This window comes from Mus caroli, unplaced genomic scaffold (genome assembly GCF_978045245.1).
Source record: "Mus caroli unplaced genomic scaffold, Mus_caroli_1 scaffold_7, whole genome shotgun sequence".
NCBI lineage: Eukaryota > Metazoa > Chordata > Mammalia > Rodentia > Muridae > Mus > Mus caroli.
Window position 1 is genome coordinate 101,051,772 of NW_028227262.1, and position 27,592 is coordinate 101,079,363.

Genomic DNA, 27,592 nt, shown 5'->3' on the forward strand with positions numbered 1-27,592 from the left:
AAAAAAAAAAGCAAGGCGTATCAAGTATGTTTCTAGGGTGACATCTTACACATGAGACAAAGAGACCCCTGGGAGACTGGCTGACTTGATCAAGAATCTCTGGCAGTTAACAGCAGAAGCTGCAGGTTTCCAGGCTCTCGGGTCTCCATGAATTAATTTTTTGGTCTTCATGCACTCAGAAACTGTTCACTGTTAAAAAGGTTTCAAGATCCCCACATTCAATTACACAACCCCATAGAGGTTTGCTACCCACAGTTGAAGCTCTTGGTCACTCTGTGTGGTTATTTGTTTACATTCTCATAACCACTGTGAGACCCTTGGACTTTACCTCCCAGGCTAACGGGGCTTGTTCTAAAATATTTGCTGACTTTGGTTGCTTTAGATTTATTCATTTTATATGCATGAATGTTTTGCCTGCATGTGGGTATGTGTACCATGTGCACACCTGGTGTCTTTAGGTAGGAAGATGGTATCAGATCTCCTGGAACTGGAGTTATAGACAGTTGTGAGCCACCATGTGGGTGCTGGGAACTAAACCCAGGTCCTGGAAAAGTGCAGACAGTGCTCTTAATTCCTGGGCCATCTCTCTAGCCCTGGCCCTTTGTTTGTTTATTTGTTTGTTTTTTAAAAAGAGAAGAGTTGGAGTTAATAAAGATATTTAATATCAGCTTAGACACAAAGGTTAGCAGAAGGATAGATGCTCAGGAAAAAGCAAACCACAGCTGAGAGCGTGGCTGTGGGCTTCTCCAAAGAAAAGCTGAAGAAAGTAAGAACCACATGTGGGCGTGGCTCTTCAGTGGAGAGGTGTCTTGGCTTTTCTTTTTTAATCCAGGACTTTGCAACAAAGCTAACAACCATAGGCCCTGATCGCCTCCTTTGTGCTCACCTCTACAATGGTACTCTTGCCAGGTGTTTTCCTTAAAAACATTCCTCTAGATCATAAAACCGGTTCCACTTATGGGCTCACCCTAGCAGAGGGGATGCGTTGGGGTGTGTGTGTGTGTGTGGAATTCCTCCTTGGAAGAAGTACCAAAAGAAACAACAGGAAAGGAGCTGGGGCAGATGCCAGAGCTGTTCCCTGTAGTAAGGGTAAGAGGTGGACTTCATCCTTTGAAGAACGGACTCTATGTCAGGGGATCCAGGTAATTCTTTTGAGAGGCAATCCCAAGACTTTGGAGATCTCAGAACACAGCTGAGCTAGCAGGAAGAGAAGAAAATTAGATTTGGGGAAGCAGCCTCCTCAAATATTAAGAGTAAGTGCTCATCCAGGGCAGTCCCCGGGGTAAATTCAATTTTTACACAATAAGAAGGATGTATTCTAATGGCTCTATCTCTTCTCACACCCCTTACAGACCATGCAGGCTGAGGAGAGGATAAAGGAAGAGTTAAGATCTCAGTCCGTGACTTAGAGTTTCTCTTGCCACGATGCAACACACCATGAGAAGAGCTTGGGGGAAGAAAGGGTTTCTCCTCCTTACACTTCAAAGCACCATTCACCATTGAAGGAAATAGTTCAAGAACTCAAGCAGGGCAGAAACCTGAAGGTAGGTGCTGATGTCAAGGCCATGGAGGCATTTGTTTTTCTCAGTTAGGATTCCCTTCTCTCAAATGACTATAGCTTGTGTTAACATAAAGTTAGCCAGCACAGTCAGGGAGCTGGGGAAGGAGGGTCAGTTATTAAGAGTAAGAACAAAACTTCAGTTCCCAGGTTGCTCCCAGGACCTGCGACCCCTGACCTCCTGCACATGAGTACACATATTTGCATACATATGTGTGCATATACATAATCAAAAATAAAAGTAAATCATAAAATAAATAACGAATGGCAACAACAAAAAAGATCTCAGGCACTGGTTTTGCAGGCTCCCGCTAGGGGGTGGCATGGAAGGCGATTCTGAAAGGCACTACATCTTCTTTGCCACACGGGGCTCCACACTAGGCTTCTGGAGAAATTTTACATTTTGACTTTTTTTCTTCCTTTCCTTTTTATTAAAAAACAAAAATATGAATTGAAAAAAATTAGGAAATCCCCCCCAAACAGTCTGGGGTCTACTGGCACCACGTTAATGGACATGCTTCCAAACCTACCTAAACTTTGTTAGACATAACCTTTTATATGAACATGAATAATACACATGATAACACACATCTTGTTATACATTTGTTACGCATTTTAACGCCAAAATGGAGTAGTTCTGGACTACTCTCATTCAACATCATTCCACGCTTACTTGATATATCACAAGAGGGCATTGGATCTGCGGTAACTACAGCTTGTTGTGAGACGCTGGGAACTGAAACCCAGCCCTCTGCAAGAACAGCAAGTACTTTTAGCCGCTGAGCTGTATCTCCAGCTGCATTCAAAAAGATTTTAAATGATGGCATTTTAACCCATTTTTCATGTCATTAAAATGTTTATTATAGTATACATACTATAGAAAACCCCACATTTTTTGTGTCATTAAAATGTTTATTTTAACACACATACATAATCCTACAGAGACCCTACTGTGACTTATCAAGCCATATTTCTATTGTTGGAAGTATTCATTCCATTTCAAGGCACAAATAGGCGTACTACAGCTGGCCAGCTGCGGAAGTGACCGTGCCAGGGGTGCGCACTGCCTGCCGAGGCCGTACCCCCAAGTTTTATACCGCCAAACCAGGTGGCCACTACTGCGTGGACACTGCTGGTGAGCACTGGCGCCGCAGGGGGCGTGGCGACATGCGGGGGCGTGGTCGGAGGTCGGGCCAAGGCGGGGCCTCGTGAGGAGGGCGGGGCCAAGCGCGGCGGCAAGCGGGTGCCTGCGCTGCCGTTCGCCGCTCGAGCTGCAGGTGGAGCTGTGCCGCCGCGCTGCCTCCAGGAAGCCTCACGGGCCTTCGTCGGCCTGGCCGCGGCACCGGCTCCCAGGATGCAGTGTGGAGCGGCCGGGCGCTGACGGCGGCGGTGCGGCTGCGGGCGGAGCGGCAGCAGGCCGGCCTGCGAGGAGCGCGGCGGGGAAGGTAGCGGCAGGCCCGGGCGGCGCTGCCGGCGGAGAGGACCCGGCGGCCGGGCCTGCGTGGGGCGCGCGCCGCGGCGTCGACTTCCTCCGCGCCGAGCAGGACAGCGCAGGGCCATGGCCGAGGCGGCCGCGGCTCCGGTAAGAGCGGCCCGCGCGCTTGGCCTGCGCGGCCTCGGGCCCCGGAAGGCCGGGGCCCAGCACACTATGCCGCAGGCCCCAGGAGGGCTTCCGGGCCAGACCGGGCCTGCGGGTCCTGTGGCTGCGTCGAGCGGCCGCGAGGTCCTCCGGGGCCTACCCGACCGGGTGGAGCCGAGCGCAGGGAACGGCCGTCCGCGCCCGGGAGGCCGACCTGCGCCAAGTTCCCGGTCTGCGCGTCCCCGGGCCGGGCTCCTTCCTCAGCGCCGGGCCGGTGCTTCCCTCCCCCAGCTCCCCCCAGCGGCCTGGTGGCACCTGGGAGGTGTCCGACGTCGATTCTGTAGACTGTGAGCACCCACTATGTGCCCAACCCTCCCTGGGCGGCACGCAAGGACTGCTCGTATTTGTCCAGCCAGGCTGGCGCTGCACTCAGCCCGGTTTAGGCACGATTTTGTCTGCACTGCAAACCTGTGGGGTAGTAACTATTATAGTTATTATTTCGTACAAAAGAAAAGCCGAAGGCCTAACGAAGTTAACTTGCCAAGAATCTCAGCGAGAAAAGTGTGGGAAGACAGTGCTCTCACAGTTCAATGTCTGTAATAAGGAAAGCAGTCCAGGTACACGAGTAGCCTATGGTCGAACAGAAAGAGGTCGTAGCCAGCCTGGTGGAAACGAGGTTCGAATGCAGGTGCTTAGCAGACTCTGGTGCTCCTCCCGCCCGGCCAGGTAATCTGTGCTCCTGTGAGTTGAGTTAGCTAGGGTTTCTATGGCATGGGCAAAGAGAGGCAAGGGCCAGACACAGGACAGTGCAAAACTGGTCCACAAGCCTGGAGATATGGTTTTGGATATGAGGCTGCAGAAATGGAAGGGGCTGGGAAGGCTTGGGCTTCGTCATATGGGTAGGAAAGAGTTGAAGGAATTGGCATCAGTGACTCCGCTCTCAGAGTTCTGGCTTCCCTGGCTGTTTGGCAATTGACTATCCCACCTTCGCTTTAAGTTAGCAAGGTGCTAGGTTTCAGCAGAGCACAACCCCTACTTCCAACTACACAGGTCAAAGACCATGGACCCCATTTAAAAAAAAAAACATTAAACAAGAATGACATCAACAAGATAGATGTTTGTGCAAATGTCTTTCTGTAACACACAGATTGCAGCAGAGAGAATGGGTGGCAACGTACAAGGATACGTCTGAAATAGTCTCTAGTCTGGGGTAATCCCAGTCAGGGCTGGTCCTGAGGAGTAAGAGACCAGAGGTGTCCTCCACAGCACTTGTTCCCTCTAACAGTTCTGCCAGTCAGAACCCATCTGAGACCCACTGAACGTCCCAGAGCCAGTGTCCTTCCTTCTGTACAGCCTGAGAAACTCTTGAGCACCACCCAGGCAAGCTTTTCTGCCTCTGGTCAAGCTCTCTTGTCCCCATTTTCTCATGTCTTCCCACTTTCTGGTTCTCAGCAACTCAGATGAGTCCACACTAGTTTCTAGAACTTGTTTGGTTTTGGTTTTTGTTTTTTGTTTTGTTTTGTTTTTTGCAAACAGTCACCAATCTCTTTTGTTCAAGAATATTCTTATATTCTTCTAGAATATAAGAAACATCCATCTTCAGGCACTAACCAGAAATGGCGCCCATGACAGGATCTCTGATCTACCCTGTGGGTTGCACCTTAGATGTACATGGAAGAGCTCCTCCCATTCCCTACCCAAATGTGTTCTTTATCCCCAGTAGGTAGTCACTAAAGCCTCTATGCCACTCCCAATGACAGGGATGCATCAGTCTTGTGATTGTTGTTGCACATGTGAAAAGTATGACTGTCTATCTGCCTTCCTTACCAGATTATAGTTTATCCCTGATCTCAGGACAGCTCATGTCTGAGATGATTCTTACTTTACAGGAAGTTCAGGTGGTGTAAAGAGTCCAACTCAGTGCCAGGCATAGCAACACACTTGTCACCCCAGAACTTGGGTGGTAAAGGCAAGAAAAACCAAGGGTTCAAGGCCATCCTCTGCCATTTAGTAAGTTCTAGAGCAGCCAAGGCTATGTGAGACTTCATCACAAAAACCAAGCAAAATACTCAGTTCTTTGATTGGTTAAAATCGGCAGTAATGGTAATTTTAGCTCATGGGGGAGGGGCAATTAAGAAAGGACCAAATCAGATTGTCCCAGAGGAAGGGGAATTAGCCATTGAGCTTATCTGTCTGTTAAGTGGGGACATGAGATGCTTTTTTAAAAAAGCAGTTGAGCAACCCCCTTGTTTGTGCCTCTCAGTTGAGCAGCTGGAGTTTTTGCTGGGTCATCATCATGCAGTTCCTGTGCGATTGTGACAGGAGTGCAGGCTGGGCTCTAGTAAATCTGCAGTGTATCGTTTATCCACGAAAACACCCCAGCAATGCTAAGTCACTGTTTATTTTGCAAAAGTGCGCTGTGTGTTTACCATGTGTTTAGCACGGTGCTATGAAAAGACACAGTGCCCACCAGAAGAGATGCTCACTGTAGCGACATACAGGAAATGACTGAATAAGGTGGAAAGCACCAAGATAGGAATCTACACAGTGTGCTCTGCGGTCCTGAGGCAAGGTACCTGCCAGACTTCTGTTATACCCAAAGAGGCTATCACTCCCCTATACGTGAGCTCCCCTAGGCCTAGGGGTCTTGAAGGCTCAGTGCAACAGTGCAAAGAATGATGCTGGTCTCTCTTCTTTCTCAAAGATTTCTCCATGGACAATGGCAGCTACAATTCAGGCTATGGAGAGGAAGATTGAATCACAGGCTGCTCGACTGCTCTCTCTAGAAGGTCGAACTGGGATGGCAGAGAAGAAGCTGGCTGACTGTGAGAAGACAGCTGTGGAGTTCAGCAACCAGCTGGAGGGCAAGTGGGCCGTGCTGGGGACCCTGCTGCAGGAATATGGGCTGCTGCAGCGGCGGCTGGAGAATGTAGAGAATCTGCTACGCAACCGGAACTTCTGGATTCTTCGGCTTCCCCCTGGCAGCAAGGGCGAGGTCCCCAAGGTAGCTTTTGGGAGCCCTGGGGTGGTGAGCCTGAGGGTCCATGCCTGAAAGTGTGTCGGTGAGCGAGCGTGACACTGTGGTTTCAGGTGCCTCTGACCTTTGATAATGTGGCCATGTGTTTTTCTGATCAGGAGTGGGGCAAGCTGGAGGACTGGCAGAAGGAGCTCTACAAGCATGTGATGAGGGGCAACTACGAGACACTGGTCTCCCTGGGTAAGCATAGTATACACCTCTGTAAGGTGGGATTTTATGAGTCCCAGACCTCTCATTGTGACATGGTTGTTGTCATGTCAGTGGTGTACAGACCCCTAGGTAATCCAAGCAGGAGACTCCTCTTCCCCGACCTTCCTTTCTTGCCTCCTCATGCTGTTCAGTAGAGTCAGATATTCCCTTCTGCTTATCGGAGTAGCAGACCAAGGAAAGCGGTGACCTCTGTCCTCACTAGGCCCGGAGTACTGACATCTCCATTTTGGCTGAGACTGGAGTGCAGGTGTGCTGGCAGCTCTGTACTGTATTTTTAATCAACTCCACTGCAGCAGAGGAATTGTTCTCTTATCATGGATTGGGTGGCTTTTATGTGACACAGCACAGGGTCTGTGAGAATAAGAGTAGGAGACTTTGCCTCTCAAAGCAGATATTCTTTCTCTGCCCCTGCCCCTGCCCCTGCCCCTGGAGCTACTGTTCTGAAAGACCCTCTTGATAGTGTTCCTTCCTGGACAAGAGTATTTGGTGCAATTCTGCTTTGCAGACATACTGCTGCTGCTTAATGAGGCCTTGTCCAGCACCGTGAGCTCTGTGGACAGATGAACAGTGGGTGGGGTCTTTTACTTGCATTGTTGAATGCGCAGGAGCATCTCTCCCACCCTCTGGACTCTACACAAGACTGTTCAAAGACTTTGAGCAGAATGCCTACCATTGACAACTGCTGTTCTGCACCAGTCAAGACATTTAGTTTCTAGGCTGTTAGTGATTTTACAAATGCCTGCCCCAGCTTCTGATGAGAATGTGGCAAGATTAACCTCCTGTCTTTCCTCAGACTATGCCATCTCCAAACCTGAGGTCCTCTCCCAGATTGAACAAGGCAAGGAGCCATGCACCTGGCGTCGCACTGGGCCCAAGGTCCCGGAGGTTCCTGTGGACCCAAGTCCAGGTGAAGGGTTGGGAAAAGGTCAGGGACACACCAAGTGACCAAATGAACACATCAAGAGTAAAGGTCCAGGGGTGGTGTGACTCTTCTTTCTAAAGAGACAGACAGAAAGTTTCAAATCTAAATCTCTCATGGTTGAGTCATAATTCTGAGTTACTCAGCTATGTTGTAGAAACTGGTAATTTTCATCCTGGACATTGATAGCAAAGCCAGAAGCAGGGGCACAGAATTAGAGGATGAGAGAAGAGGGAGTGAGAGAGAGTTGAAGACAAGCTTATTCCGAACTGTGCAAGGAGTCATCCAGCCTTAAATACACTGGGAGTTTCTGAACCCGTTGGCAAGCTGTATGGGCCAGTGTAATTAGAGTCAGGCATTTATTTCAGCTGAGTGCATACACTGAGCAGTGTCTCAGATTTCCCTGGAGCCAGCACCTCGATGTGCTTAGGAAGGACTGGATGCTGCAGGGAAGACCTTGTCTCTGCTCAACCTCCTGCCTCCGTCTTTGCCTGTCCTTGACGCTGTCACTCAGACTTCCTGTGGTTAACTCCTGTGTTGTACATGTGCACTTGATGTGAGTTAGGCTTCGTCTCAGTTAGACAAGGCCAGAAACAAGACCAGAGCGGAGCACATGGCCACTTTTCATACATCCACCAGTGTGATTCAGCAGATGCATTTTCAAAGTCTTGTTTGTACCGAGAACAGTGTGCTCGCTGAATGGTGGAAAGGTGCCTGTTGAGCTCGCTTCCTGGAAGAGATGGGAGACACACATGGCCTTGACTTCCAAAGCCAAGGGCGAGAGGTTGCTGGTATATGCTTTTACTTAATGTTTGTAACATGAACCAATAAGGTCCAAGAAATGGCTAGTTGCTAGTCCTCATAGCCCATTGTTCATTGGAACCTGTCATCAGGCTCTTCTTCCCTCCTCAGTCCAGTCATCTCGGGTTCCTGCCCTCCTCTCACTCAGGATAGCAAAGATGGTCCATGCCCTTATCAGTCCGCATCTCTTCTCTTCGCCTCCTATGATCTCCGTGGTGCTTTATAGGACCTAACATACAACAGTATCCTGGGCCCAGGGTATTCCCATCTGTCTTGCTCAGGCTGAGCCTTGGCTCTTCCCAAGTGCTGCGCCCAGCAGCTGTTTTGTCCTCTTTCCCATGTCCTTTTGACATTGGGTTTTCAGGTGACCTTACTCATCACTGACCCTTGCTAATCAATAATCTCTCTCTCTCTCTCTCTCTCTCTCTCTCTCTCTCTCTCTCTCTCTCTCTCAACCCTGCCTTAAGAGCTAAGACTGCTATATCCATGTGGTGGCTTTACTCCCTTCACTGTCCTGGCACTGTTGGTTTCCTTATTCCTTCCACATTTCTAGCATGGACTCCACAGCTACTTCCTGCTCCTGATTTTTCCAGTCTTTAGAACCTCCAGTCCAACAGGTCTTCAGTCTATAGGATCTTCAAAGCCTTCACACTCTCCTCATCCTCCTCTCCCTGTGGCCATCATTAGTTGCCCCCTTCTTATACACTCTCCTTTCCCTGTATTCACTGTACTTGGCGAAACTGTAATCCCGAGAAATTGACTGTCTGCTCTGCACCTGCACCCAGACAGCTGCCAGTGGCAAACCCATAAACCTACAGCCACTCACCTGGTGTTCCTGACCATTTAGTGGGAGCTCATTATCAGCCAGTAGTCACCAGAGCATCAGTTCCCTCACTAGCTCAGAGGTCGACAAAGTATGGCTCCTAGGCCAGACCTAGCCCTGTTTATATTGGGCTCATAAACCAAGAATTCCAGTTTAGTACTAAAAGACCATTTTTAATTTTAAAAACCTACTCTCAGGGACTGGAGAGACAGCTCAGTGGTTAACAGCATGTGTTGCTCTTGCAGAGACCCCAGGTTCTGTTCCCAGCACCCACATGGTGTTTCATAACCATCGGTAACTCCAATTGTAAGAGATCTGACACCTTCTGACAACCTCAGGCATGAGACACACATGTGGCACACATACATACGTATGGGCTGAACATTCACACACACAAGATAAAATAAATCTGCAAGGTGACAGTGGTGTGTGCCTTTGACCCCACCCTCAGGAGGCAGAGGCAGGCAGAGTTCTGTGAGTTCATGGACAGCCTGGTCTACACATAAGTTCCAGAACAACAATATTCTTATGGCCCTCAGATTCCTTTTTTTAAAAAAAATAACTTTTTAAAGATTTACTTATTTTATGTGTATGAGTACACTGTACCTGTCTTCAGACACCCCACAAGAGGGCATCAGATCCCATTACAAATGGTTGTGAGCCACCATGTGGTTGCTGGGAATTGAACTCAGGACCTCTGGAAGAGCAGACAGTGTTCTTAACCGTTGAGCCATCTCTCTAGCCCCAGCCCTCAGACTCCTATTCTGGCTGTTCTGTGTCTGCTGCTCTGCAATCATGCCTGAAGCTCTGCTTACCTAGCCAAGGACATCCTTTCTGCCTGGCCCTAAGCTCTGCCCTATGCTACCTTCTCAAGGGCAGCAGACATTCCCTCCCTTGACCCCACTCCCCTCTCAAAATGGCCTCACCTTTCTGGCCTCCATTTAGGCTCCAGAGAGAACATGTACTGTCTAAGTCGTCCCTTTAATCTGGGTGCCTCTTCCTCATTAGGAGTTTGTCACCATCCTCAGTGTTTTAATCTATTTTCTGTTATTACTGAATACCACTGACTGGATCATTTTACCCTATCTGGAGGCTGGAAAGTCCAGGTCAAGGGACCATACATGGTGAGATCCTTCTTGCTGGACTCAACAAAGAATACTCTGGGAGCAACAAGTCTTCCTTCTCCTTGTTAAAAAGCCACTCAAGTTATTATGGGGGATCCCATGCTCATGACCTCATTTAATCCTGATTGCTTCTAAAGACTCTGCCTCTAATACCAGTAACAGAGATCAAGAGATTAAATTTACAACCCAGAGCTTCCAGGGACACACCCAGTCATAGCACTGCTTCCTGAAGTTATGTCTTTGGATACACAGGACACATTCCTCTCCTGGGATTCCTGCTCCACTCCTGTTGCCCTTCCCTTGCTGTTTCCTGTAGCATTGAGGCCTTTCCAAAATAGTGTGCCCTTGATTCTCACAGTCCCTTTCTCCTTCATAGCAGGTTAGGTCTCAGTACCCTTGTCTAGGTGTGTGCCCCACCCCTGACTTCTGCCTGAATTTTTCACACCCCATAGCCATGGCCAGTCCACTCCTGATAGGGAGGCTATCAGGTAACCTCCCTTTGAAACCCATTCTTCCCTCATTCTCCCTGGCTGCTCCATCTGTCCTGCTATAAGCCAAAAACCCAAGTTCTCTAGTCTTCTACACACACACACACACACACACACACACGCACACACCTTATCTCTTCCTAGTCCTCTAACTGAGATATCTAGACTCCTTCCACACCCCAGTCCCTTGCTGAGATGGTTGCCATCTTTGGTCCCGTCCTTAGCCCCTAGTCTCCTTGAACCCCTTAAAATATACTTCCTAACTTTCCATCTCATCTCCATAGCCCAGTCATCCTCCCATGTTCATGTCTTTCTGCTCTGGTCCCACTGTCCTCTAAGCTATTTGTTTAGCATTTGGGGCCTTCGGAAAAGTGCTCTTAACCACTGAGCCATCTCTCCAGCCCCTCAGAATATTTAATAACAGATTAGGATTTCAGGTGGTATAGAGTGTATGCTCAGTCTTTTAAGATGTGTCTCTAGTACCTTTGTAGACTCAGCCCCATTCCTCATGCAGTAACCTTGCTTGCCCTTCATTGCTCTTGCGTTTTTGAAAATCAACATAAATGTCATTGTATTTTTACTCTGTATTTCACATTTGTCTACTAACTCAGGGGGGTGCTGCTGTGGGAGACAGAGCTGCTCTCTTAGTGCAGGCCTCAGTTCTGAGGTTAAAGGCGGGGCCTGGTGCACCTGGTCTAGGCTTTTCAACAGGTGGATTGATACTTGAAAAAGAACTATATAACTGGGTATGACACATGCCTGTAATCTCAGCATTTGGAACACAGGAAACTCTTGAGACAAGCTAGAAGTACAATACTGAAATCCTCTCTTAAATATGATCAAAGAAAAATCCATATGTAGTAATATATGCTAGTGTTTTGGAGGCTGAGGCAGATGGAATTGCTATGAGTTCAAGGCCACCTAGAAGACATAGCAACTTTCAAGCCAGCTGGGACTACACAGTAAGATCCTTATCAAAACAAATCAACAATAACAACAAAGAAAGGAGAAGGAAAAACAACTGTTGTAGTTTATTTTCTAGTAATGTGGCAGCAGCATAGGGCAGACCCTAGGTGCCTCCCTGTGCTGGGCCTGAGTGTCACCACCTCTGCCAGCACTACCACTCTCCCAGAGTTAGAAGCTTCTCCCATCAGCATCGTGAAATGTTTCTGGTGTCTTTTCCCACTTTTCATAAGAAACATCTGCCAATGAGGCAGGGAAGAAATGGTATCTCAGTTTAATTTCTATTTCTCCAATAGAATATTTTATCATACATAGAGGAAAAGTCTGCTCGCCTCAGAGCAGACAGGAAGCAGAGACAGATACTGTCTTAAATATTTTTTCTTGAAAAGATTTTTATTTTATGTATATGGTTGTTTTATCTGTATTTATGTAAGTGTGTCATGTGTTTACAGTACCCACAGAGGCTACCATGAACACCCTAGAACTAAAGTTGACAGAGTGTGGGGAGCCACTGTATGGGTCCTGGGAACTGAACCTGGTGACTCTCCAAAAACGAGTGCTCTTAACAGCTGAGCCATCTCTGCAGTTCTTTTAAATATAAATATTTTTAAATTACACTTTAAATGTAGGGACGTGTGTATGTATGTATGTATTTGTTCACATACATATATGGAGGTTAAAGGACAGCTTGTAGGCAGCTGGCACATGTTCACCCATCTCACTAGTCCATACTATATGTTTTAAATTCATATTTTAAAGGTTTTTTAAAATTTTTAATTTGTTGATCCATCTAGAATTAATATTTATATAGGCTGCAAAAGAGAATTTAAAGTTTTTCCACTGGGCATGGTGGCACACACCTTTAATCCACTGGGGATTGGAGGCATGAAAATCAGAAACTCAACATCATCCTTGACTGCAAAGCAAGATGGAGGGATGGCTTAAAAGCCCCTTCTCGAAAAGCACTCACCACCAAGACTGATAACGGGAGAGAACCAACTCAGGAAAGTTTCCCTCTGACCTCTGCACATTTGAGCCCTAGCGCTCAAACACACACATACACAATAATAACAAATGTCTAAAAAACTAACTGGAGACCAGCTTAAAACACATGAGGCCCTGGCCGAAAACATATTAGTAAATACTCCTGACTTGGCTGGTTTGTAATGTCACCTCCAGCTAGAACCCATTTCTGCATATACTGGAGGCTGTTCCCAGGCTCTTTGTTCTGTTTGTCTCTACCAAGGCCACACAGTTCAGCTGCCTCACAGCCTTAATGCCTCGTGTATCTATCAAACCTGCCCTTCTTGCGATTTAAACTGTTCTTTGCTATTCTTGGATCTTTGCTCTAAAGTGTGCATTTTGGAATCTCTTAAGTTGTTGATGGAATCCTGTTGGGAGCATGGATAAATTGCACTCACTTTATAATTAAACTATAGAGAACTGCCATCATTACAACTCTGAGCTTTTTTTGTCCACAGAAAGATTCATTTATTGGCAGTTTCTTAGGTGAGTAAGTAAGGATTTTCTTTCAGACTTAAATTTTGTGTTTTATGTACTTGTAACAGGTATATGTGTGGTATGCTTTGACTTCAGTTCAGGCTTTTAAAAAATGCTGCTCTCTTTAGGTATGGTGAGTCATCTGTTCAAACACCCTTTGATTTTTTTGATCCTTTAAAAAAACAAACTCATGAGTAGCCCTTTTGACAGGGCTAGGAATAAAACTCGGGGACTTGTACATCCTTTTTTAAATTGTATAACATTGTTTTTCTTTGGCAATTTGGCTAAGATGTTGTAAAATAGACATCCTTGCTGCTGATATACGTCTACTAGAGTTTCCATATGCATTACGATTTTATGAGGTTGGTTGTTTTGTTTTCAGCACTGAAGATCATAACAGGCGAGCATTCTGTTGCTGAGCTGATGGGCCCCAGCCTCCTTTAAAATGTATCCATTCACTTTGATTTCGAGACAGCATCTCACTGTGCCCAGGCTTGCCTTGCACTTGAAATCCTGCCTTGTCTGTAAAGTGCTGTTAGTTACCTGGGTGGAAATTGCTTGGGTTCTTGTCTTACAGAAAAGAATTCAGCAGAGGGGCTTATTTAAGCAATGATTTTCTTAGCAAAATGAAGCAAAGACGTACACTTTAGAGCTAACCCAGGGGTAGGTATCTGGAAAATATCTTGCACTTGCTTTTTTAAGAGGTCTATGAATATTTATGAGATAAGTAGCATATTTGTGGGGAAAGGTAACCTTTTTCCCTCCCAAATCATGGTACATTCTAGGACATTTCTTCCCATGATCTTTTTAAAACACCCACTAAAGATATCAAAACCACAACATCAACACTATTTTGAAGCCTGGGTCCTTATAGACCTTTTTATTAGTTCACATATGTGACAAATTAGGAAAGTCCTCCCTCCCCTTAGTTTTAATACAGTAGGAATAACATAACTGCAGTTTCAGAATGTTCACCCACAAAACAACATTTTCACCATAGACACAGTGTCAAGATAATAGCTTCCATTTCGGGGCTGGTGAGATGGCTCAGCGGGTAAGAGCACTGACTGCAACTTCCGAAGGTCCTGAGTTCAATTCCCAGCAACCACATGGTGGCTCACAACCATCCATAATGAGCTCTGACACCCTCTGCTGGTGTGTCTGAAGACAGCTACAGTGTACTTACATATAATAAATAAATAAATCTTTAAAAAAAAAATAGCTTCCATTTCCTTGGTTACCTCATATCCAAATCTTGCCTACTGAGTCTCAGGATTACAGGTGTGTGTCACCAAATCTGGCTAGAAATTTTCTTTTAAAGTACCTGCTAAAGGACCAGGCATGGTAAAGGATGCACGCCTTTAATCCCACCACTTGCAGAGGCAGGTAGATCTCCAAGTTTAAGGCCAGTCTGGTGGTCTACATTGCAAGTTCCAGGCCAGCCAAGGCTACCCTGTCTCAAAAACAGAGTATCTTCAAAAGGAGCCAGAGAGCCAGCAGTTAAGACCATTTGCTGCTCTTCCAGAGGATCCAAGTTCTGACCTATCTATGTTAGGCAGCTCAGAACTATCTGTTAATCAAGATCCAGGGGACCTGGTGCTTCTAGCCTTTAAGCCTTAGAGTCTAAGGGCACCTATACTCACTTGTACATACCCACGGACACACACCATATAAATAATAATTTAAAAATCTTTAAAAAAGATTTTCAGGCTGTCCTATTAAGTCAGTGATTTAGTATATAACCTTAATAAAATATGGTTTTAATGGCATAGCTGTGCATACCTATAATCATGACATTCAGGAGACAGAGGCAGGAAGATCAGAAATTTGAAGATTCATAGTGAGGTCCTGTCTCAAAAAACAAAGGCTGGGTGAGGATGAAACTCAGTGATAGAGCTCTTGCCTAATACGTATCAGGTCCTGGGTGCTGCCTTTGGTACCATATGTAGGCATAAATTTTTTTCAACCTATTTTAATAAGCACTTAGTCTCTCCTAGCCTACCACCCACCAGAGGTAGCCAAAGAGACAAGTTATTAGGACATGGAGGAAGTAAACCTGTTTAGAAATAGTTCTTTGGGGGCAAGTCCAGTCTTCATTGCCAGGATCTCAGCAGTTCAGTCCAGTAGCAAACACCAAGTAACAGTCAGCTGCTGCAGTCCAGTCCACTTAGCAGTCACCACACATGAACCAGCAAGGCCGTTCAACCCTGAAGAAACTGCCAGGCTCACCAACCAGCCTGAGTGACAAGCTACCACAGGAACCTTGTGAGCGGGCGAGTTTCTCTCAATATATCACAAGTTTAGCGCAACAACATTATGTAAGATGAACCAATACATACATGTCATTAGCAAAGGTTAGTGAAGCAGAGCAAACCAATGCTCCCAGTGTCTATGGGGTCATATTTATATTCCTTCATCACAAGTCCTTTCACATGTTTGCTATAGCAAAACATCCTTTCACCTGTGACTGTTTGAGGAAAACATTCTTTCATGTGTCTACTTTAGCAAAACATCCTTTTGTTGCATGTAGTTTTAAAAGCAAGCTACCATCTTAGACCTGAAGCTACCAGCTCCTCCCAACAGCTTAGCTCTGCAACCTTAGCTCCATCAGCTGCTGCCAGCCCCAACCTGGCCTCTCTCTTTATCCACTTTATGCTCCAGGAGTTGACCACTACACCAGCCTACTCCCAAGGCCCTAGAATACACTGATAAAGGACAGACAGACAGATTTATTATTTTAGAACTTGCTGGATAGACACAATTACTGGGTGCAGAATCTCTTGCCTAGAAAAGCATGCCCTCATCAATTATTATCAACGTTTCTCCTCCTGTCCTAAACTTAGTAGCCTGTATCAGCTAGCCCCCACCAACCTCCTCAGCCCCCGCCCATAGTGGAGGCTGCAGGCCCTAGCTGCCCCAAGACCTTACATGACTGCTGCTTTCTTCTCATTCCAAAGCATGGGAAAAACAAAAACAAAACAAAAAACCCTCTTCTTTGCACTTGCCTTTTCCTCCGGGGACCCAGAAGTCCCACCTATACCTTCTGCAAAGCAACTGGCTCCTTCTTTGTTGACAAATCTAAGAACCAATTAGGAAACTAGACCTTAGCATTAGCATCTCCCCTTACATCCTGTGTGCCCCAGCAAAACATCAATTTGACATAACCGACTCTCCAAAGAAACCAGATGTTTGCACTTCAACCATGCCCACGTGTATATGCACATTTCCTTCTGCTTGTATCTAGCCAAAAGTTTTGGGTAGTTTTTGTACAGTTGTGTGGGAATCCACAACATGTGTGGTTGTGAGAATTCTGGAATTTTGGTTTCTTTAAAGACAAAAATATTATGGGAATATGTTTTCATTTTAATACCAAGTGTGGGGATATAGGGCTACTTCAGACTGTCCACAGCAGCTGATTGCTTGCCTCTTGCTCTAGCAAAGGTATGGTTTTGCCAACTGCATACTTTCTGCGATTGTGTGACATTTTTTAACTTTAGGAACTCAGAAGAATCCAGGGAATTCAGAGGGTATATAAATGCTAGGGCCCCAAGGGGTGAGGTTGGTGGTTATTGGCCATCTGGGGGCAGGGGGTTGGTTGCAGTTTGTTGGTAGTTGTGCTCAAAAAAGAAACAAGAAGAAATTAGATTCAAGGACCTTTGTCTCTCCCCCTTCTTTCTCTCCTATGGGATGAAACTGTGGGAAGGAGGTTTTTTTTTTTGGGGGGGGGGGTGAAGGATAAAGGGTGGGAAAAAGGAGAACCCACAAAGTAGCAAAGACCAGCTACACTCTATCCCATCAACCCAGAAGTTTTAATTGTAGATGGTGCTATTATCAAACATTGAAGGTTGCTTTTGTTCTTTAACAGCATATAGTTTTCTGCTACTCTGCATCACACATAATGGTAAGAGAATACTCAGGAACAAGGTTGATGAAGTGTCTAGAGTGAAATCAGCATTTCTATGTCAAACATCCAGCATAAGAAATGAGCACTGCCGGGCGTGGTGGCGCACGCCTTTAATCCCAGCACTCGGGAGGCAGAGGCAGGCGGATTTCTGAGTTCGAGGCCAGCCTGGTCTACAAAGTGAGCTCCAGGACAGCCAGGGCTATACAGAGAAACCCTGTCTCGAAAAACCAAAAAAAAAAAAAAAAAGAAATGAGCACCACCAGAACCTTCCAAGTCCTAGCCCTTTCCTTCTTGTAAACAAATAGAAATCAGGAAACTGAACAGATCTTTCCCTGCCTGCCTTCCTTTACATCGTTATTTTCTCTGTTTATGACCAAAAACTTGTTTGGTTTTACCTGGTTTTCAACTTTTTATGAATAGAACCATGGTACAGATTTCCTTCTTTTTTCATTTGACATCTGTGCTTGAGCCCCGTGTTGATTAAAAGCGGAAACAAAACAACAATTTGTTCATTTCCATGATTTTCACTGTAGTTTTATGGCTAACACATTTTATTTATTTATTTATTTATTTATTTATTTATTTATTGTTTTTTTGAGACAGGGTTTCACTGTATAGCCCTGGCTGTCCTGGAACTCACTTTGTAGACCAGGCTGCTGTAGAAATCTGCCTGCCTCTGCCTCCCAAGTGCTGGGATTAAAGGCGTGCACCACCACCGCCCGGCTATATTTATTTCTTTTACTGTTAGTATTTCCGGTTTTTTTTTTTTTCTAAGTTTTGGGTTATTTGGGATTAGTCGTGGATTTTGGTTTGGTTCAGTTGTTTTGATTTAAAGATATGCTGCTGTAAAAATTCTTAGACATTTGTAAAGGTTTCTCTAGTATAGACCTAGCAATGATCCAGGACTTGACTTTAACAGGAGATGTCAAAGTGTTGCTGAAGTGGGTTGCCAGCAGGTCTTAGGGCTCCTCTCCTACCTCTTTTGAAAGGTTCTTTTTGTTTCTGACCATCATGTGAGAGTGAAGTGGTTTTGAATGTACATGAGATGAAGCCATTGTGTGCCCATTGTTTGTGCCCTGTTCTTCTATTTGTCTTTTTATTATTTGCAAGTTCTTTACATGTCATAATATGAATCTTTGTGTGTATGCTGATACCTTCTCTAGTTGTGGGTGGTTTGTTGGCTGTTTTGTATGCTGGAGATGGAACTCCAGGGTCATGTATATAATAGGCAGTGCTCTACCGCTGAGCGATATGCTCAGTGCTATATTGAAAAGCACAGGTGCTTCTCACTCCACTGTACTTAGATTCGGTAGTCTTTTCCTTTGTGAGTGAACTTCTTTGTGTCCTCAATTAAGAAATGTTCCCAGTCTCCATATCATAAAGCTGGTATTCCTACTGAAAATGTTAAGCTTTGTTTTACATGTTCAAGTCTTTAACCTAGCAGGATTAGGTTTTGTGCTGAGCAGCAGACGGAACCGTGATGCTTTCTTACCAGCTAGCATTTTGTTTTTTCCTTTACTCTTGGGGGGAAAACTTCATCTGCCTAATCAAATACCATGAAAAAATGTAAATGGGGTTTTGAAACTGCAAGGTATTAACACTCTTCACTCTCGTTGGGCCATGTTGTCCTTGATGATCTTTGTTCTGTCTATAGTATCTCTTTGAAGCTTCACAATTTTATGCCCAAAAGGTCTTTACTTTTTTTGTTTTGTTTTGTTTTTTTATTAGATATTTTCTTTATTTACATTTCAAATGTTATCCCCTTTCCTAGTTTCCCCTCCGAAAATCCCGTCCCCTCCCAGGTCTTTCCTTTTTACTTAGTTATATTTCTGTGTTCCTTTGTACTTACGGTTTTTTGTTTTGTTTCTCCTAATTGCTGTGCTCAATGGTATCTTGTTTTAGCTGGCAGTTTTTGTTTATTGCTGATTTATGGAGACTAGGGGCAGGAAACACCCTTCCCACGAAGCAGGAACTCTGTGAAGGTGCTGTTTTCAATCCAGCCTCTGATAAGTGTGAGGAGCCACACCATTCTGAAGAGGAAGGGATCAGGAGCTAGACCAGCAAAGTACCTGGGCCACTGGCCACCTCCAGACATAGGTCCTCAACTTCCCTGCTAGGAACAGGCTCCAGCCCAGCCCAGACTAACTTCTGATATTAGGGTCATTATAAAAATTGTCCTTGTTCGTAGATAAAAGCTAAATCCTGAATTATCACACGAGAAAATAACTTAGCCTCACTGGCTTTTCTGTTTCTCGGGTTAAGATCCATGACCCAGAAGAAAAATAGCAGTTGATCAGCCCCTCAGAACACTAGCAGTGTATTAAAAAAAGTATTTTGTTGAAGTTTTATCTAGAAACTTTACTAAAATTCTCATTAATACTAATAACTTTCCTAATAATTGTCTATTCTCAGGTTTTCTAAGAAATTAATCACACTATTAATAAAGATGTGCTGACTTTGGTTTTCAAATCTATAATGGCTGTTTTTCTCTTGCTTTATTCTGTTAAGAAATCCCAGAAAATCCTTCAGTAAAAAAGGGGCACCCTAATGGCACAGAGATGATAACAGGAACCCTAGTGAAATAGACATAATAATGGATACCCTAGTGATACGCATGATAGTCTGCACACTGGCAATTCGTGATTTCAGAGAAACGGCTTTGAACTTTCCACATTGAGAATGCCACTAAACAGTTGTTACAGTTCTGGGTAGCTAGGGGTTTACTACATCCAATAGGAGGGACTACAGTTGTATAGAACAGATTTGTTGTTGGCTTTGGCATCTGTTAAGATGATAGTTTTTGTTTGTTTCCGTTAGAGTAACATATAAGTTACATTATTTCCTAAAGTTGAGCCAACTTTACAGTATTGTAATAAACCTTATTGTGTCATGATCATTTGTGTACATCATAGATTATTGTTTGTTCTAAAACTGTTCAATCTGCCTTTGTTCTTCAGTTAGACTGTAATTTTCCTTTTGCAGACTGCCTTCTCTTGCTTTAATATTAAAGATATAAGCCATTATGTGGCCTCTAATACTGTTTGCTCAAAGAGTCTGCTTGATGTTGGAATGATCTATTCTGGGTGGTCCAAAGACACCACTGAAGCCATGTGGGTCTCAGATTTTCTTTGTGAGAAGGTTTACACACAGATTTATTTTACTTACAAGGTTATTTAGGAATTGTGTTCCTTTTTTGGTTGATTATAGAAGCTGTAATTTCTCTAGGAATTTGTCCATTGCCTCAGACATTTCAGGTTTAAAATACTCGTCAGTGTGCTCCTTAACCCCAGCTGCATCCATGTCCACTTAACTCCTTTTGTTTTGTTCTCAGGCTGGTTATAGATGGTCTCTCCTAGGATTTTACTAGAGTTGAACTGGCTTACTATTCTTTTCAGTAAACTAATCTCTTGTTCTTTGCATTAATATATTCATACTAATATGCTAATTTCAGTCTCAAATCAAACCCCCCCCATTGGTGACTAAACCTAGCCTTCACCCATGCTAGGCCACTGCGCTGTGTCCCCAGCCTTTTGTCACCCATGCTAGGCCACTGCGCTGTGTCCCCAGCCTTTTGTCACCCATGCTAGGCCACTGCGCTGTGTCCCCAGCCTTTTGGTTTGGTTTTTTCCTACTTCTTATATTGAGACAGGGTCTCCGACTGTTGCCCAGGCTGACCTTAACTATGTGCTGTGGAGATCCCCTCCCACTGCCTACCAAGAAGCGGGAATTAGAGGCATAAGCACAATGTTACTTCCTTCTGTTCTTTAAAGGCTTTTGTTTCGAGGCCAGCCTGGTCTACAGAGTGAGTTCCAGGACAGCCACAGCTACACAGTGAAACCCTGTCTATAAATAAATAAACAAACACATAAATGCTTTTGTTGTTGGTATTGTTCTTTTATGATACCTTGCATTACCTGACTAGCCCATTAATTCTCATCCTGTCTTTTCTACTATAAAACAGTAAGATTTCATGTATGTACCACTGTCACTCCAGCCCACACATTTTGATATTTTCAACTCTAGCATTCAGATACCATCTTCTAATTTGTGTTTCAGTTTTCCCTCAAGCCCTTGGATACATACATATGTATGTATCTTTTCTACATACCTATGTGGTTTCTATTTAGCTTTCTGTTATCTTTTTATTTTATGTGTATATGTTCTCTCTGCATGCATGTCTGTTTACTACTTGTAGGCCTGGTGCCTGCAGAAACCAGAAAAGGATGTTGGATGCCCTGCAACTAGGGTTATAGATGGTTGTGAGCCACCATGTGGATTCTGGGAATGGAACCTGGCTCTAGATCTTCTGAGCAGCCAGTGCTCTTAAGTGCTGAGCCAGCTCTGCACCCCTGCTCTTCCTTTTCTAATTTTGCTACTGGAACACTTCTGGAGATATTGGGTGAACTGTGCCATCCTGTAAGGTATGACTGGTCCAGACAGGTTGCTGACTTTGGCCACCCTTTGGATCCTCTTCTATGTTCTCTTGGATGCCAATCTTATTCCTGTCTCTTTTGCATTATTCCACTCTTCCTTTGAGGATTATTTATAGTGCCCCCCCTTCAGACTATTATTTAATTAGTTTGAAAGCTATACTTTGCTTGGCAGGGGTGGTGCATGCCTTTAATCCCAGCACTCAGGAGGCAAAGGCAAGTACATCTCTGTCAGTTACAGGTCAACCTGGTCTACAGAGGGAGTTCCAGGAAAGCCAGGGCTACACGGAGAAATCCTGTCTCAAAAAACAAAACAAAATTTTAAAAAAAGAAAAAAAAAACAACTTTGTATTTTTCCCAATATTTTAGATGCTAATACTAGAAGGAGTTTCTCTGGTTCTCTCCATGTCTAGCTGCCATTCTCCCCAAACAGAAGCTCCAAATGCCACTGTTAACATCCACTGAGATGATTGCAGCAACTTTGCTATTAATCTGTCAAGAACTCTCTGGGTCATTTACCATCCATTCTGATGACTATACACAGACAGACAGACAACACACACGCACACGTACACCTTTTTGGAAGATCGAGGGTGGGGGGGTGGGAGATAGGGCCTGAAGTATCCCCAAGCTGGCTTCAAAGTTTCTGTGTAGCTAAGGATGATCTTAAACTTCTGACCCATCTACCTCTACCTCCCCAGGGCTGGGATTACCTGAATAGGCCACCATACCTGTTTTGTGCAGTGCTGGAGATTAGACTAATGGCTCTTGAGCTATGTGGGCACTCTACCAACTAAAGTACATCCTCAGCTCCTTACAGTATCTGCTAATTAAATTGTTTTCCTTTATCTCTGGACTCTTTCTTTAAACTTATGTGAATATACAAGAATGGAGGAGATAAAATAGGCTTGAGTTCAAGCTGGCATTCCTATATTACATACAAGTAAGAGCAGGACTCCAGGGCAGCTAGGAGTGCCCTTGGTCCATCCCTAACCCTGAACACGTTGGCATGTTCTTCCTTCTCACGAACCCAGGAATTTACTTCCATGGATTCTTATACTGTTAGACCCTAAGGGTTGCCCTGAGGGCCTAGGGGGCTCAAGTACTCTCCTTTTCCTAGGCTCTGGAGCACCAGTTCCTGCCCCTGACCTCCTGATGCAAATCAAGCAAGAGGGGGAGCTGCAGCTGCAGGAGCAGCAGGCTCTGGGTGTGGAAGCCTGGGCAGCTGGACAACCAGATATTGGGGAAGAGCCGTGGGGCCTCAGCCAGTTGGACTCTGGAGCAGGAGACATCTCCACAGATGCTACCTCTGGTAAGTAATTGGGGCAGGAAAGCAGACTGAGTCTAAGGGACAGAGAGCAGGGCTTGGAAAAAAGTGCCTAAGAGCATATGAGAACTGTGTGTGCTCAGAAAATATAGCCTGGGGGCTTCACAGATGGCTCAGTAGTTAAGAGTGCTGGCTACTATTTCAAGGACACAGGTTCAATTCCTAGCACCCACGCGGCAATTAACAACTGTCAGAAGGGGATCTGATACCCTTTTCTGACCTCTGAGGGTACAGTGCATACATGTGGTGCACAGATATACATGCAAGCAAAACACCTATGTATATAAAATAAAAATCAGTCTTTTTAAAAAGAAAATCTGGCCTAACAAGTTTTTCAAACCTACCTTGAGGTATAGGCTCAACTCTTAATGAAGAAAGGTGAGCGAGTTTATAACATCTGACTTTCCAGTACTTCAGAGAAGGGTACAAGAGACACTGGCTTCAGAGAGACCAAGGCACATGGCCATTCAGAACAGTCCACTGGGGGCTTTCAAGGAGCCACCGCCCTGCCCTTCCCTCCCTCCGTTTTCCTATTCACTATTCTTACATGTCCTTGTCCTTCCCTAACCCTCGGGCTGCAATTTCTCTTCCTTACAGGTGTCCATTCCAACTTTTCAACCACCATCCCACCCACTTCCTGGCAAGCAGATCTCCCTCCCCACCACCCCTCTTCAGCATGCTCAGATGGGACACTGAAGCTCAACACAGCAGCATCCACAGAAGGTACAGGAGTGGCAGGAGAAGAGAGTGACTGCCTGGATGGGCGCTCTGTTCTTACTGGTGATTGCCCCATGCTCTCGTCCAGCATGCACTTAGCTTACGGCTCTCTGTGCCTTCTGCTCTATCTCCTTTAGAGCTCTCTGACTTAAACAGCCTTTCTTGAGAATACCCATGTTTCTTACAGACAGTTCCTTGTTAAAATAAAATAAAAATCCATATTTTTCCTCCAGGCCCTTGCTCCCGGGATGACAACTGTGAGACTAATTATTTATTAATAAATGTCTAGGCCACAAGATTTGGCTCATTCCCTGACTAGTTCGTAACTGATTTAACCCATTCAAACTGTTCTATGCCTTTCACATGGTTAGTTAACTCACCTCAGCTTCATGTATCCAAATCCAGGTCCAATCTCCCTTTATAATAATCTGAGTTCAGCTACATGGCTGGTTTACCTCCATGTCCTCTGAGTTCCGGTCGAATATCCCGCATCCCTCTCTCTTTCCCAGAATCCTCTCTCTTCCTGCCAGTGTCCCACCTCCTATTTCCTGCCTCACCTTATTGGCCATAGGCTTTTTTATTGACAGGTATTGCTTAAAAGAGATTCTCCCTATAGTTCTTTCCTCAGAGTTAGCCATTCTATTCAGATAAGCTGAAGTCTTAGAAGATAGGCCTTCCCCACCCCACCCCCAGGCAACCTGTGGCTTCCAGGCACAGTTACATACAAACAGAGCTAAAGCCACTTCCTAGATATCAGTACTACCAAAGACAGCTGAAGCCAGAGTTGGGAAGAACAACTTTCACATTCTTGTATTCGTGTTCTTTTGTTTGAAGGCTAGTATTCTGTTACCTTAATAAAAAATTTCTGTCTTCTTACCACCCCCCACCTCAAAATATGCTAAAACTCTGAGAGCCCTGTTATGGGGCCTTGAGGTTGAAATTCAATACATTTCTATAAAGTCAAACAGTTCTACTTGTTCATTAACATTTTGGTCATCAGAATAACTGCAGTTACTGTGTACCAGATGGTATGCCCAGGGACCTTTCCATGTGTCGTCCTGGCTAATCTTGCAGCCCCATGAAGTTGGGCATTCGCAGTGAAGCTGTGGCAAAGAATGTGCCTGACAGCTGTACAGAGTCCCAGACACCTCAGAGTGCAGGCCCTATTTTTAGTACACGACGACCACACTCAAAATCTTTTTTAGAATAAATTTGTAATTTACTTTAATGGCCAAAGAAAGAAAAAACAGAATCTGGGGGCCAAATTTGAGGGCTACTTTTACTGTGAAGTCACCAGACCAGATGAAGCTTTTGGCTAGCCTCTTCCAGAATGGGGTGCTCATTTTAGTACGGTAGTGAGGTCCCAATGTGGTGCTCCATAGGGCTGAGTAATTGCCGAGTTTCCAGATGAAGGTGTCTGATCCATTTTGTCCTTTAAAAATGTCCAGAATGATCTCTGTCCTACTCTCTCTCTTTCTCAGCAGATGTAAAAATTGTTATCAAAACAGAAGTCCAGGAAGAGGAGGTGGTGGCCACACCTGTTCATCCCACGGACCTGGAGGCTCATGGGACTTTGTTTGCACCAGGCCAAGCCACAAGATTCTTCCCTAGCCCTGTCCAGGAAGGAGCCTGGGAAAGTCAAGGCAGTTCCTTCCCCAGCCAGGACCCAGTGCTGGGCCTGCGGGAGCCCACTCGGCCAGAGAGGGACATTGGTGAGCTCAGTCCTGCCATAGCACAGGAGGAGGCTCCTGCCGGGGATTGGCTCTTTGGCGGAGTCAGGTGGGGCTGGAATTTCCGATGTAAACCTCCAGTGGGCCTGAACCCGAGGACGGTGCCCGAGGGGCTCCCTTTCTCATCTCCAGACAACGGAGAGGCCATCTTGGACCCCAGCCAGGCCCCAAGACCCTTCAATGATCCCTGCAAATACCCTGGCCGGACAAAAGGCTTCGGCCACAAACTGGGGCTGAAGAAGCACCCGGCGGCACCACCCGGAGGCCGGCCCTTCACCTGTGCCACCTGCGGAAAGAGCTTCCAGCTGCAGGTGAGCCTGAGTGCCCACCAGCGCAGCTGCGGACTGTCCGATGGGGCGGGCACCGGGGCAGCTTCCACCACTACTGGAGGCGGAGGTGGTGGCGGCGGCGGAGGCAGCAGCGGAGGTGGGAGCAGTGCACGGGACAGCAGCGCTCTGAGGTGTGGGGAGTGTGGTCGCTGCTTCACACGCCCTGCACACCTCATCCGCCACCGCATGCTACACACTGGTGAGAGGCCCTTCCCCTGCACCGAGTGCGAGAAGCGCTTCACAGAGAGATCCAAGCTCATCGACCACTACCGAACGCACACGGGCGTGCGGCCATTCACCTGCACAGTGTGTGGGAAGAGCTTCATCCGCAAGGACCACCTCCGCAAGCACCAGCGCAACCACCCTGCAGTGGCCAAGGCGCCCGCACACGGTCAGCCACTCCCACCACTGCCAGCTCCTCCCGACCCCTTCAAGAGCCCCGCAGCCAAAGGACCCATGGCCTCCACAGACCTTGTGACTGACTGGACTTGTGGCCTAAGTGTTCTGGGACCCAGTGATGGTGGTGGAGACCTGTGAGGACCCCAATCCTCCTGTGGCCCTTGCGGGCCACGAATGTACAGTCCTGAGTGCAGATAGCAGGATGGCCTGAAAGCTCAGAAGCAAAAAGGGAGACTTGGCAGAGAACCAAATTTCCATGTTGCTGAACTGATCACTGGAAAGGACTATCAATGCAGCCTCCACCTTAAAATAGAATTCCAACTGTGAAACTGAACACCGTATAGGATCTTAAGTAATTTAATTACCCATTTTTTGTTTTTTCTCTTTAATTCTTGAGGAAAAAGCTGGAAAACGGTAGCAACAACCAGTTAGATTTTGAGGTGTGGCTTTCAGAGGTGTATGTTCACCGTGTCTTACCAGTGTTAGAAAGATGGTCAGTGGGAGAAACAGGCAAGGGCACTCCCAGCCGTGGACCACACAGCCCTATGGCAGGTTGAGTTCCAGGTCTGTCCAGGCATGTTGGGGCTTACACTCAGCAGTAAGAACCCTACTAGAAGCAGCCCTTACCTTCTGAAAAGACCCTTTAAGCCAAGGCCTGACTTTTTCCTGTTTTGAGCCATCTGTGGTACCTGTCCAAGGTGGTAACTCCACTATAGTAGTGACTCCTGGGCCTGGCTAAGAAGAATCATATGGAGCTGTAGTAGTGTTAGATCTGAAGTCACAGGAAGCCAGGGCCTCCCATCTTGGGCTATCTCCATTACCCGCAGATGCTTCTGTTGGCTGCCCGTTGTGTAGTATGTTCATTTTCAAAATGGCTTCACTGGTTCCACCTCACATCTCATCCCACCATTAACCATGACCTTGGAAAGCAGACAGGCAGTTCTTTTTAGAGAATAGGAAATAAAGGGCTCAGAGGGGACACAACCTCTCTCCAGGAGTACTGTGTTGTAGGAGCTGGGAAGAGCCGCAGCTGATACCCAGTTCTCCTGGAACAATGGTTTGGAAGGAAAGGTTTTGAGATCTTGCCCTCTTAAAAGATTTGTGCCACACCCATGGATCAGGCCATCAAGACACAGAACTCCTGATTGAGCAGCTCGAGCTGGACAGCCCCCCGTGTGTGCTTATGCATCACTAGACATGCAGGAGGTAGTTGGATTGCCAGGTAACGGTAAATGGCTCTCAGGTCTGCCTGGAGTATCTTCACAGTGGAATTAGAGCTAGGTCCAAGTTTCTGTCATAACAGTGCTGTCCCCATCACACATAGCCATTCCCATTTTGTTAAAGCAGCCACTGGTCCTCTTGCCCAAATGGGTAATGACTCCCTGAAGAGGGCAGAGACCATGGTGCCCATTCAGCTCCTTCTGCATACTTTTATTAGAAATAGACTAGTTAAGAAAATTGTTTCTATGTACTGTATATTTTGTACCTGTTTACACTTCTAATATTGATATAACTGATATTTTGAAAAACAAATGAACAGAAGACATCCTGTTAAAATAAAATCTAACCAGCACCAAGGCTGTTTCATGGATTCCATTCTTAGATATTCATCATTTCTCCTACTGCTTCTAAACACCTCCTCCAGGAAGCCATTTCTCAACCCCCATAGTGCTGGGCCACCTTGGGAACAAGGGGTGGATGATTTCAGGGAAGTTTGGCTTCCTAGAGATAAACTGGCTTTTGGAGAGAAAATC

The 27,592-nt window shown here is 45.8% G+C and overlaps 1 protein-coding gene across 2 annotated transcripts; it reads left to right on the plus strand.

Moving 5' to 3' along the window:
* Nucleotides 1–2,453: 2,453 nt before the first annotated feature.
* On the plus strand, nt 2,454–27,592 carry Znf746 (zinc finger protein 746). 2 transcript variants are annotated; one of them, XM_021164621.3, is made up of 7 exons: nt 2,454–3,140; nt 5,842–6,141; nt 6,273–6,354; nt 7,178–7,291; nt 22,457–22,648; nt 23,261–23,386; nt 24,865–27,592. In XM_021164621.3, the coding sequence occupies exons 1-7, from the start codon at nt 3,117–3,119 to the stop codon at nt 25,974–25,976; spliced, it is 1,950 nt and encodes a 649-aa protein (XP_021020280.1). In that variant the 5' UTR covers nt 2,454–3,116; the 3' UTR covers nt 25,977–27,592. The 2 variants fall into 2 exon arrangements, with proteins under 2 accessions (XP_021020280.1, XP_021020279.1); XM_021164620.3 differs by having other exon boundaries at nt 2,456–3,140; nt 24,862–27,591.